General features: G+C 43.4%; 1 protein-coding gene across 1 annotated transcript in view; it reads right to left on the bottom strand.

The window, feature by feature from the left end:
- AHRR (aryl hydrocarbon receptor repressor) overlaps positions 1 to 13,141 on the bottom strand; it is a 115,421-nt gene that overhangs the window by 33,619 nt on the left and 68,661 nt on the right. Inside the window, exon 3 of the mRNA XM_032770813.2 lies at positions 9,352 to 9,449. Within this exon, the coding sequence (XP_032626704.1) occupies positions 9,352 to 9,449 (98 nt within the window). The remainder of the gene's footprint in view (positions 1 to 9,351; positions 9,450 to 13,141) is intronic.

The raw sequence follows: 13,141 nt of genomic DNA, 5'->3' as shown, positions 1-13,141 counted from the left end.
GCGTGGTCCTGGGATATCAGGTCCTGATGGAGCGGCCAGGAGAACGGGGCTGGGCTTACTGATAGGTCCAGCAACGGGTGTACCAGTGCTGGCGGAGGCCACGCCGGGGGGGGCGATCAAAATTACTCGAGCCTGGTCCCTGCCGCTTCACCAGGACTTTGTCACCAGCGCGAAAAGGTGGGGTGGCATATAGAAGGTGGGTCGACCAGGACATTGAGGAAGCGTCCGAGATCGAACCCCGGACGAGACGGCCGAAGGAGCACAACCTGGCGGCACTTTCGGTATGCTGCGGGCAGGAAGAGGTCGATTTGGGGAAAGCCCCACCTCTGGAAAGAAGAATGAGCGTACGGTTCCGGTCCGAATGACCACTCGTGGGCTAGAAAAGACCTGGCCTGAGGTTGTGTCCTGCCTAAGAGTTTGGACCCCTGGGAGGGAAGGAGGACCACCAGATCCATGGATGGGCATATACAAAGCTCCATAGCCTGGATTCCGGCCTCCTGACCAAAAGAGGGGAGAGGGAGCGTGATTCCCCTTTCCCTGGCTTGTTTATATAAGTGCACGGGTGGTATTGGTCCGTGACGCCACTAAGACACAACGGGACCTCGTAGGTGATGAAGGAAAGGCCTGATAGGCGGAGCGGGACCGCCCGCAGCTCCCGGAATGTTATATGCAGCGACAGTGCTCCTGAGCGGAACCAGGAGGCCTGGTGTCCGACGAACCCATGTGGACCCGCCCAGAGAGGATGGTCCGTTGTCACATATGGACGGTTGCCTGGGGTTGGAACAGCATGCCCCGCACACACAGGAGGGTTCTTGCCATCAGCGGAGGGAGTGCAAAACGCTTTGCGGAGCGTGACGACGACGTCCATGCTGTCCTACGTGGCGGTAAACGGAGGCTAACCAGATTTGCAGGGGGCGAGGCGGAGCTTGGCATGCTTAGTAGTGACAAAGTGCAGGCACCATGTGACCAAGGAGGACTGAGACAACCCGGCCGAGGTCATGGGAAGGCGAGTAGGCTCTCTCTGGCGGAGAGACTAAAAATCTATTGCTGCGAACTGGCTGAGCGGTAAGCGGGCTTTGCGAGCGTGGAGCTCCGAGACAGCCCAATGAATTCTATCCTCTGATTGGCACGAGGATGATTGTCGAAATTGATTTCATGAGAGCCCAAAGTCTCGAACAAGTTCCCGTTGATGACGCTATGTGCACAGGCGACCGGATGCTCGGAAGACCGCGAACAGCCAGTCGTCCAGGGTAAGGGAGACACATATGCCGTTTTGCCGACGGAGGAAAACGGGCCACTACTGCCATAATTTTCGTAGAAAAACACGCAGCAGAGGAAAGGCACGAAGGATGACCTGTGTATTGGAAGTGGGGGTCTTCGCAACCACAAAAGTGCAGATAGCGTTCTGATTGTGGGGGTAATCGAGTACATTGAAGTACGGCTCCCTTCATATCGAGAGCAGCGAACCAGTCCCCCCGAGTCCAGGGATGGATAATTAGACCCCAAGACACCATCGAACTTCAACTGGCTTTTAGAAGGCGTTGAGTCCACGAGGTCTAGGATGTCGAAGACCTCCTTTTCGACTTGGGGATTAAAAATAGCGGAGAAACCCTCTGCCCCTGAGATCTTAGGTACCTCCTCTATGGCTCGATTTCGAGAAGCGTGGATCTTCGGCAGAGGAGAATGCCGTGAGGGGGTCCCTGAAGAGGACAGGGTGAGTGGGTGGGAGAGGGAGGTGAAATAAAACTGGAGATGGTAACCAAAACTCCACCGTGCACAAAACCCAATGATCCGAGTTAGTCGGTCCACGCCGGGAGGAAGGAGAAAAGCGGTTGAAAACAGGAATGGAGTCGGGAAGGACTGGTGCTCTGCTTCTCGATCGCACCTTCAAAGATTTGCTTTGGTCCCGCTCGGTGTTTGGCGGAACCATTATATTGTCCCTTGGGAAACCAGACTGACGTCTCCGGTTTTACAACGGCCCACGTGCTTCTATTAAAGTCCTGACGAGGGTGGTAGGGGGGTAGGGGCGCTGAGTGTGGCCCGGAAGGACCTCCGTTGGGTCTGTGGGGTGTGCTGCCGAGGAGCGCATTATAATGCGGTTGTCCTTAAGGCTTTGAGCCTAAGGTGTCCGTTTTATCAGAGAAAGACCCTGCCCTCAATGGAAGGTCTTGAATTGTGTGTTGCAGTTCGGGAGGTGCCGGGCTGACTTCTGCGCCGGAGACTGTTGGTGCCGTGGTGTTCTGGCGGTACCGGCTGCCTCCGGTGCCGATGAAGAACTTCTGCCCGGTGCGGACTGCGGTGCGCTCGGTGCCGGAGCTGCAGGGGTCAGGGCCGCTTCCATCAGGAGCTGCTTTAAACACGAGTCCTGCTCCTTTTTAGTCCTTGGCTTAAAGGACTTACAGATACGGCACTTGTCCGTAAGATGGGATTCCCCCAGGCACTTCAGGCAACGATCATGGGAGTCTCCCGTTGGCATCGGCCGACAGCAGGCCGAGCACTGTTTGAAACCGGGAGAGCCAGGCATGAGCCCGGGTCCCGGGAGGGGTGAGGAGGATTAAACCTCAGCCCTCAGACTATATATAATAACTACACTAACAACTACTAGTAACTACTAAGAATTAACACTAAACTATAACTACGAACTAGAGACAAAGAATGGGTGAAACGCTAGGGAGGTGGAGGTCAGCTAAGCCGCACTCCACTGTTCCAACGACCGACACGGGCGGTAAGAAGGAACTGAGGAGCGGCCGGGTCGGCAGGGGTATATATGCGGTGCCGCAAAGGCGCCACGCCAGGGGGCGCCTGCCGACCCACCGGGTGTTGCTAGGGGAAAATTCTTCCGACGAACGTGCACGCGGCGCGCGTACACCTACTTGGAATGGATATGAGCAAGCACTCGAAGAAGAAAGGGGTGTGTCTGGATACTAAGACACCAACTCTGAGCCCATGTGCAACACTGAGGGCAGGGAAGAGACTACAGCTGGTTGGAATTTTTTTTTATGAGACATTTTTCTTCAGACAAGGCAGATTTGTCAAAACTGAAGCGGGAAAGGGTTGATTTCTATTAGTTTTCTCATTTCAAAAACTGTTGGAAAAATAGTTTCAAAATTGTCAAAATGTCTCTTTTCTACATTTTCAATATGAAAAGTTCTGTTTTTTCAGTTTGAAATGATTTTTTAATTTAGAATTTGACACTAGGGGTACAATAAAAATTAATTTGAAAAGGTTAAAATTGGAATGAAACATTTTGATTGACCCAAACTGAATTATTTTTAGATTCTCGGTTCATGACGTTTTTTGAGATTTTGAATTTTCATCCTGGTGTGAAACAGGAAAATTTTTCAAAATTATTCCTGGAATGGGAAAACAGTTTCCTTCCAAGCTCTGGTAAAGACTCAAAACATTCACATTACTTTAGATAGACAGATAGATAGATAGATAGATAAAAATTTACTAGATTTCCAGTGGACTGTGTCCTTTTAAAGATGGACATATTCCTATCATATTCCTACTTATGAAGACAATGGAAGGGAGCAGAAACACTGAAAAGATCTCTTATATTCTGCCTGCCACTAATTGGAAATGACAAGCAGTGCTGAACAGGCGCAAAAGTAAATGTATGTGTGCAACAGAAGACAGTGAGTCTCTCCTGACCCCAATCTATAGGTGTCCTTTATAGCTATATTCTCCATAAATCATCCCAAATGACTGAAGCCAGATCAGATTATGTTGTCTGTGGAGGAAGTGTACAGTTCACAATCAAAGGCAATTGAAGACAAAAGAATTAATACTGGGAGAATTTTTAAAAGTGGCATTAACTTAAAACCCACAAAGATAGTCTATGAAAACTTTGTACAAAGACACTATTTTGAAAATGTTCTGATGACCATACCACATTTGAAAACAATACAATACAAAGGTGAAGTAGTGAGTTTAGTGCAGGATTTGTTCTAGTGAGAGTATGCTCTCTTAAGACTGAATTGTCAGGAGATGTCAACATTGGTTGGAGTTGACAAGTGATTCGTGATCACAACAGATGGTAAACTTATCCATGAGGGTTCCATCAAACCCTTAAGTGATTTCTGATGTTCCAAAACCCTTCCCCCACCACAACCCTAACCCAATAATCCTCCATTTGTGTTTAACCCCTAATTCTTCTTTTATTTTAAATTTGTATTTAAATAAAAAACAGGAAGACAAATTTCTTGCACTCAGACTAAAGTTCAAACTAAACTACTTTTTTCAACATCAGAGTTTATTAACTACTGATTACACAAAGTTTGAAAGGAGGAAATGGAATTACACTAACACTTTAAAAAAAATTACAGGAAACTGAGTAGGAAAAAGGTTTCCTGTGTTATTTCCTTATACAAAGTGTAGAACAGCACCAATGGGATGTTTCTACTATATCATTCCAATTCATCTTGGAATGAAATTTGAACATATGTTAATTTAAGTTCTGATTCAGATTGTATTAGTAGACGCCACCTGGAAATGTCTCCTTGTGCTGTAGTACATATTTATTCATTTCTCTTCAAAATAGATTGCAGAAATCCTATTATTCACAGTCATTTTTCGAGTAATGCAATAAGGCCTCTAATAATAAATTTCATGTGCCAGGAACCAAATCCTGGAGTCTTTACTCTGCCAAAAGACCCCTTGACTTCAGAAAAATTAGAACCAGTTCAAGTCATTCACATGCAGCTGATCATCATCCAGCTGATGAGACAGTGTCAGATGTCACTGATAAATCCAATAAGAATAGGCCTCCTCTGTCCATTGTAGTAGGCAGATCATTAATGTCTTGAGCAGGGGTCGGCAACTAATTTTTAATGGCATGCGGGGCGGGCTGAGCCGCTCAGCCTGCCGCCGCTTTGGGGTTCCCGCTGCTAGCCCCTTGCCAGCCGGGGTCCCCACTGCCGCAGCTCCACTCAGCACCAGCTGCTGGCCTGGGTAAAGGAACCCCAGGTTGGCAGAGGGCTGAGACCCCAGCTGGCAGGAGCCAGGGCTGAAACCCCAGAGTGGGACAGGCTGAGCCACTCAGTCACTGCTCTGGGGTTCTGGCTACTGGCCCCTTGCCAGCCGGGGTCCCCCACTGCTGCAGCCCCACTCACCTTGGCAGACCCACTTCCAGACAGGGTCCAGGCCTGTGGCCCTGCTCAGCCCTACCATCCGCCAGCTCCACTCACCTCAGCTGTCGATCTGAGGTTCCAGTTGCTGACCTCCTGCCAGCCAGGGTCTGGATCTCCAGCCTTTCTCAGCCTGCTTTCTGGCGTGGAGTCCCTGCAGGCCACCCTGGTCTCTGCTCCTGGCCTTGGATCACTGTTCTGCAGCCTCCCCACTGTGGCCCACAGTTCCCAGCCTGGGACAGTGAGGGTTGCACACAAGACAAGAGGGGGTGCAGCTCAGCACCCTCATCTTAAAATTGCTTATATCAGACCACACTGCGTTTGATCTTGTGCCTGCCTTCTATCGCCATTTTTTTCCCCACTGAGAGCTGAAGGGAACATTTGACAAAATGGCAGCTCCTAAGAACGTGAAGCTAGATGTCCGATCATTTCAGCCTGCTTGGACAGACACATTTGGATTTATTGAAAAGAAGCACTGTGCTATTTGTGCTTTCTGTTATGAAAGTGTTGCTTGTCGCACATCAAGTGTTCGATGACATTTTGAAACAAAGCACAAGAAAACACTTCTTGATGAAGCAGACAAGACTGAATCAATCAAAAAGGCAGTAGCAGCCTATGAAAAGCAAACCAGTATTTTTAAAAGCTTAAGTATAAGTAAAAATCAAGCTACAGAAGGAAGTTACAAGATTGCACAGTGCATTGCAAAAAATGGAAAGCCGTTTACAGATGGGGAATATATAAAAGAAGTTTTTCTCAGCAGTTCAGAGATTTTGTTCGATGATTTGCCAAATAAAGATCCAATCATATTTAGAATAAAAGAACTGCCCATCTCTGCCAGAATAGTTGAGAGATACATAAGTGAAATGGCAGAAAACATTAAGGAAAAGCAGACGTCTGCACTGAAAGACACAGCAGTGTTTAGTGTTGCAGTTGATGAGAGTGTGGATATAAATGACGTTCCACGTTTGGCAGTTATTGTAAGATAGTGTGCTTCTGATTAAATCCAAGAGAAACTCTGTTGCCTAAAACCCCTGCATGGCACAACAAAGGGGAAGATATACCGGAAAGTTTTGTAAACCATTTTGAAGAACAAGGAGTTGACATCAGAAAAATATTTTGTGTGACAACAGATGGTGCTCCTGCCATGGTCGGAAAACAGAAGGGATTTGTAAAGTTACTTGAAGATCATATTGGCCGTCCTACAGTCAAATTTCACTGTATCATCCATCATGAAAACCTGTGTGCTAAAATTTCTAATTCAGAGCTTAATAATGTGATGAATACAGTGGTGCGAATTGTGAATTTCCTTGTTGCTCGATCTGCTTTGACTCACAGACAATTTCAAGCACTGCTAGAAGAGATGGACAGTGCTTATAACGACATCCCACTTCACGGCAACATTCGGTGGCTAAGTTGTGACAAGGTTTTGGTGTGCTTTGTAAACTGTTTTGATGCAATCAAGGCCTTTTTATTGGAAAAAGAACAAAACTACCCCGAACTGGATGATGACAAATGGCTGTGTAAGCTCATGTTTCTAACTGATATCACCGCTCACCTAAACGAACTCAATCTCTGACTCCAGGGCGCAGGGCAAACAGTTCTAGATCTTTATGAAGCCTGGCAAGCATTTGTTGTGAAACTAGCAGTTTTTTCCAGGGATATTCAAATGTCTACTTTCCGCTACTTCCAACTCGTAAAAGTTGCACTGTCACTGTCGATGAGATTGGAAAGTACATGCAAGAACTGGAATCAGAATTTTCTGACAGATTTCAAGATTTCCAGCGATTTGGCCCAATGCTTTCTTTTCTAATTAAACCTGAAAAGTTCAATGACAGCGACTTGGATTTGTCTGTATTTCAGTGGATGGGAGTTGAAGATTTCAAAATGCAACTCATTCAGTTAAAAAGCTCAGAATTATGGGCATCAAAGTTCGTAGATCTGCGGAGCGCACTTGAAGCTACCAAGAGAGATTATGGGGCTTCTATTCTGACCTGCTGGACATCCCTGCCAGTGAAATTTAACTGTTTGAAGAAAATTGTGTTTGCGATGCTTTCAGCATTTGGATCCACATACCTGTGTGTACAGGTCTTTTCACACATGAAATCTGTTCTCTGTCCCTCTCGGAGCGTGTTAACAAGTGATCACTCAGAACCCTGTGTACAGCTTCAAGTATCCAAATACGTGCCAGATGTTGGAAAACTCAGCAAGGAAAAGCAAGGGCAAGGCTCACACTAAACTAATAAGATCTGCATTTGAATTTAATTTTAAATAAAGCTTCTGAAACATTTTGAAAACCTTGTTTACTTTACATACAATAGTAGTTTGGTTACATATTTTAGACTTATAGAGAGACTTTCTAAAAAACATGAAAATATATTACCGGCACGCAAAGCCTTAAATTAGAGTGTATAAATGAAGACTCGGCACACCACTGCTGAAAGGTTGCCAACCCCTGGTCTTGAGCAAAGTTAGTCTCAGCAGTTGGAGTGTGTCTGAAGTCAGACTGAAATTTATTATATACATCAGTACTCTCTAAGTGTTCCTGTAGCCATATGGCTACCATTCAAGACCTGTAACAATTATATCTTACATGTATATGGCACTTATCACCTTAAAAATCCCAAACACAAATTAAATACAGTGGGAACACTTAAAAATGGGTCACTTGCTGGTGGATTCTCTGCTTGAGGTCTTCAAACCACAATTTGAAGACTTCAATAACTCGGACATAGGTTAGGGGTTTTTATAGAAGTGGATGGGTAGGGTTCTGTGGCCTGCTTTGTGCAGGAGGTCAGACTAGATGATCATGTTGGTCCCTTCTGACCTATGAGTCTATGAGTCTAAATTACACACTTAACTGCTTTTGCTATTATTTATATTGACTGTATTCCTTATACATTTAAGAATGGGGAACTATTGCATAACATTTACTTATAATCAAATGGCAGGGTTTTTTTAAGGGCACTATGTGTATACAGGCATTGCTTCACTTATCTGTGAAATGTAGCCATCTCTGGGGCAGACCTTAGAGGCTATTTAACAATGAATAGCAGCGCTACTTTTAAAGAAGATTAGTGGGCTTGATTCTCAGTTACACTAAGGCCCCTTTATGCCACTATGGCAACAGAGGATCTTTAAGGAGATGGAAATAGTTCTGCAAGAATAACATGTTCAGAGTTCTTCCCTGATAATGCAGAGCTGATGTAAGGGTGCTGCACCAGCCCTCCACCTAGTCTTTGTCAGAGGCAGAGTGGAGGTCTATCCGGTGTGTACTGCGGCTATTCTCTGATTTCTAGTGCCTACAGTGTCACATGACCAGGACATGGGCAGTGGTCCCTAGTGGTTGTAGCAGGAGTCAGGCCTAATGGTCCAATCAAGCATCAGGCCTAGTGATTAGAACACGAGTTGGTAGTCAGGAATTGGAGCCCAGGGTCAGAGCTGGAGTCAGAGGCCAGGTGCTAAAGCCCAGGGTCAGAGCCAATGTCAGAGGTCAGGAATTGGAACCAAGGGTCAGAACTGGGCTACCTGGAGTGAGGCAATGCAGGGGAAGGGCTTGGAACAAGGCAGTGGCTATCAAAGCCACAGGCACATGCTTTGAGCAGCCAGTGAACTGCTGCTGCTGGCCTTAAGAGTCTGTTTGCTGTCTCTTCCAACCAATCAGGTGTTGTAGCCAGTCAGGCAGCCTACAATGGGCCAGCTCCTCTTGTTAGATTGCCTCTACAGGGCCTGCTGCCAGAGTGACTCTGCTGCAGGTCCTGACTCTTGACACATGGGAAGCCATGGAAAGCTGTTTAAATTAGAGTAGCTCTTAGGCTGCTCTAACTCACACCAGAGATCAAGCAAGTCCCTGCACAGTCTCTCAGGTGTGCACACAGGTAACTAAAATCAATCTCCACCACCATCCCATGCTTGCTGTAAGTGAGAATCAGGCTCCGTATTTAATTGAAACTACCGAGAAATTTAGTTGGAATTCGACTAAGACTCCATAGCTGATGCAATTTTTGCAAGAATAAAGGTAACTGGATCTTTTGTATCCACAATAGTTCTGGACTTTGATTTTGCATCCCATTCAACAGCAGACCTTCAAGTAATACAAAGTCTAACACAATGCAGGGCCATTTGTTCAATACTGACTCAGGCTAAATAACCTTTAATAAATCACCAACATCACTAAGTTGCATGTGTTATCTTAGAACCAGAAATGATAGCATTTATCACTCACTTCTTGTAGAAGTCCACCTTCTGGTATGACAGTCTCACTAGACAGATAGTCTTTTATTGTGTTACCAACTTGCTTCCTACAGTGCTTTTCTTGAATGGCTGTTGAAAAAAGTAATTAACAATATATAAATATTACTGACGAGGGCTTTTAGTTACTGAAAACTTACTGTTGGTTCTAGGGAGAGAAACACATATTTCGCAGCTCAGATGTTTTTATATAAAGTTCTTTCCTTGCTCATCATTATACCTATCACGTTATTTTTACTGGTTATGTTTTTTCTATTATTATACGCTACATATAAAAAACAACAACAAAACCATAGGAAAGCAGCATAGAAGACAATTGACATGTTGCCATGCTGCTTTTGTTTACAAAAGAATACATGTTATAAAAATTCTAACTAATGGCAACACTGTTCAGAAGATTGTCAGAGTGGATACAGGATATGAATGAGTTTTCTTATTTTCTATTTTGACCTCTTGTTTGGCATGAAATTTTCTTGGCCTCTCACTTCTATAAATTTGAGATTAGTTCTAAGACTCAAGTGTATATTCTTGAAGTGCCTTTTTTTTTCAAATTTGAAGTCAAAGTTTGTTTTTTAGCATGGAAAGCATGAAGACTTTGGATTAAAATTGCAAATTTTTCTCTGGTAATACCAAGAGGCCTAACAGAAACAAAGGCAGATTACTTTGGCTGACTGCTTTTCCTATGCATGGGCTGTAAATATTGGTTCTGAAATATCATTAGATAATCAGATTTAATTCTCTTCAGGAGTAAATATGAAGTTGAATCCCCGAAAGAGTGATGATTTCAGATCCACTCTCATTTTTGAGGATAATGAAAGAATCACCCAGAAGACAGAGTTGATTATACACATCATCTGCTAGGTGAGTATCTGGATCATTGAGGGAGTATGGAGTGTAAAGCAAACCTTGTGATTCTGTCAATAAATAATATAGCTAAAGATTCAGCTTCATTATTACTGCTGGGCTTTTAGTTATTTGATCTGGATCATCTTGAAACAGTTATGATGGCTAACTGAGATGAGACGTTCACCACTGTTCAAACATACCAGTCTAACATATCCAGTCTATAGAAATACAGTTCTTACTCAGTTTTACTCTGTTGATATGAAGGGACAGTGAGAAGGGTCTGTTAATAAGTGGACCCAGGGCAGCTGGCTACTCCAAACGTCAGCCCATAGGTGCTGGAACTAAGGGTATTGGGGGTGCTGCTGCATCTGACTTGAAGTGGTTTCCATCATACACAGGGTTTTACAGTTTGGTTCAATGACTCTCAGGACCTCCATTGTACAAATTGTTCCAGCACCCCTGCATCAGCCTGGAGTAACAGGTTAATAACCCCAAAATAGGGATGAAACAATCTGAAATAATTCATTCCACATAAAAGTATATAAAAAAAAGTCTGGAATGTTACTTGGCTCTTTGCTAAATGTAGTGATGACAACTGGATGCAATTTTTGAATAAGAGCCCAGAGTAAAAACTGAATAAAAATGTTCATGGATTTAACAGTATTAGTTGAAAATGACAAAGGGCGTGGTCCAACGTCTATTGGCGTGATTTCTCCTTATTTCATAGGTTTTAGATCAGGTTCTTATTAACTTGAAGCTCTATAAAGAGTAAAGAGACATGTTATCTTTTCAGATCAACAGAGATACCACAGTTCTGGCAGTTACTTACGAAATTTGAATTGGTTTTTAGTTCAGACAGTGAACATTTACTGCTAGTGATACTGTGGACTCATATTTCCTAAATTGTAACCTCAGGTATAGATAATAAATTCGTCACCTGAGTTGTGGAAAACACACTAGGATGTCCCAAAACTACATGAAACAGGACTAAGGGTAGCTTTCCATGCAAATTTTTCCAGCCACCATGATTTCATGTTTTCAACCTTGCAAGCCATTCTGCAAAATGGATGTGAAACTCCTGTGGAAAGGTGCACATTTTTAGGGGATGGGTTTTGTAGTCTGTCTTGGTTTAAATGTTAGGTTTATTGGGAAAGGTCACATGATATATCTTTTGCATATCCCTGCTCAGTTGAGCTTGCTCCTAGGATTAGTAATGCCATTTGCAGCTGGGTATTACAGAGAGGGTGTAACTGCAATTTCTGAAAGCAGAGCCCCCATCCTACTGCTTCCCTAATCCCCAAAAGTACATTTTCATAATTCTCTACACAGAGCCTCATTATCTCTGTGTAGGTTAAAGGACAGACAGGGAGTGGTAAGAGGAAATGAAGATTTATTTGTTTGAGTTCTTTTGGCTTTGTCAAACATTCCAGTAGGGCTAACTCCATCTTTAAGAGGAAAGCAATATTTTATTTTATTTTATTTTATTTTATCGAGCAGGCTAGGGTTCCCTGCCTGTTTGTTAGCCTTCAGGCTGACACAAACATAGCAGCAGAGGCACAAGAGATGTTTGTTCCACAGTCCATCTAGTACTAATTCCATTTCCAAATAGGAAGTATTTTACTGTACTGTCATTTCACCTGCTAGGAGTTCCTGTGCATTCAGCCACACCCCTCTGTTTTATAACACTTTGTACACATTGCCCCAAAATGTGAACAGACCCACAACAGAAGGCAAGGCAGCCCTCCTTGTGCCAAGAAGCAAAATACATTTCTCAGAAGCAGAAAAATTGTAACTTGTGCCTGAATCAGCATCGCTTCCTCATCACTATATACTCCCCCTCACAATTGAAGACACTGCATTAAAATTAAATATGAATATAAAATCTTTAAGTGGAACCAACCCATCAAGGAAGCAGGGATCAGTCACTAATGCACAAAGAACTCAGAAGAGAGGCTGATATTGATGAGAGTGTGTCATTGATGAAGGCAGCAGCAAACATGGATTCTCTGTGAGGAAGAGCAGGACATATTACAGAGTGCAGAGGAGAAACTGAAAAATATTACCCCATTGGGAGTAACAGGTAAACACAAGCAACAATTAATCTCTGTTTTAGAGTCCTAATGACGCCCTATCAGTGACTAGAGACAGGCAATTTTTTTGGACAAACTTTTCATCGAAAAATGCATTTTGGGGGGTCTGAAAGTATTTACCCAAATTGTGTCAATTTGATGAATACTTTCAGTTGAGAACATTTTTTCAAAAAAGAGTCAAAATATTTTGTTTTGACCATTTTGAAACATTTTGTTTAGACTTTCATTAGAAGCAGTATTTCGGTTTCAAATTTGGCCCCAGATTTAAACAAACAAACAAACAAACAAACAAACAAACACAAGAAGGGTGAAAACACCTGAAACAGCCAAATCAAAATAAAAAAAATGGTTTTATTGACTTGAAACTGATCAAAAAACAAAAATAATTTTGTTTCAGTTCAATCTGAAATGTCTGGGTAGATTCAGTTGAGATTTTTCAATTTGATGAAAATTTTCCAAAAATAAATTGTTTCTGTTCTTTTCAAAGCAGAGGGTATTTTTTTTCCAGATTTTTCAGTTAAGCCTCTGAACTAAAAAACCCATTAACAACTCAGCTCTACAAGTGACTGAGTAGTAAGAATTAAACAGGAGTCACCAGAAAGAAAGCAGCAAGTGATCCTGATTGGTGATTTGATAATGAGGAATCTTGTTCTGAGACATGTGGCCAAATTTGAAAATTAAATAGAATGCTGCCTCCATGGGTACAGGACAAATGATAGAACAAAAAGGATAAAAGAGAGCTTGAAGAATGCCAGGGAAAAATCCTCTAGACGTCATGCATATGGGAAAAGATGGAGGTATAAGCTGTGTCAAGAGGTAGGGTTTGAA

This window comes from Chelonoidis abingdonii, chromosome 2 (assembly GCF_003597395.2).
Source record: "Chelonoidis abingdonii isolate Lonesome George chromosome 2, CheloAbing_2.0, whole genome shotgun sequence".
NCBI lineage: Eukaryota > Metazoa > Chordata > Testudines > Testudinidae > Chelonoidis > Chelonoidis abingdonii.
The sequence above is the reverse complement of the archived record's forward strand: the minus strand, read 5'-3'. Positions and strand labels throughout refer to the sequence as shown.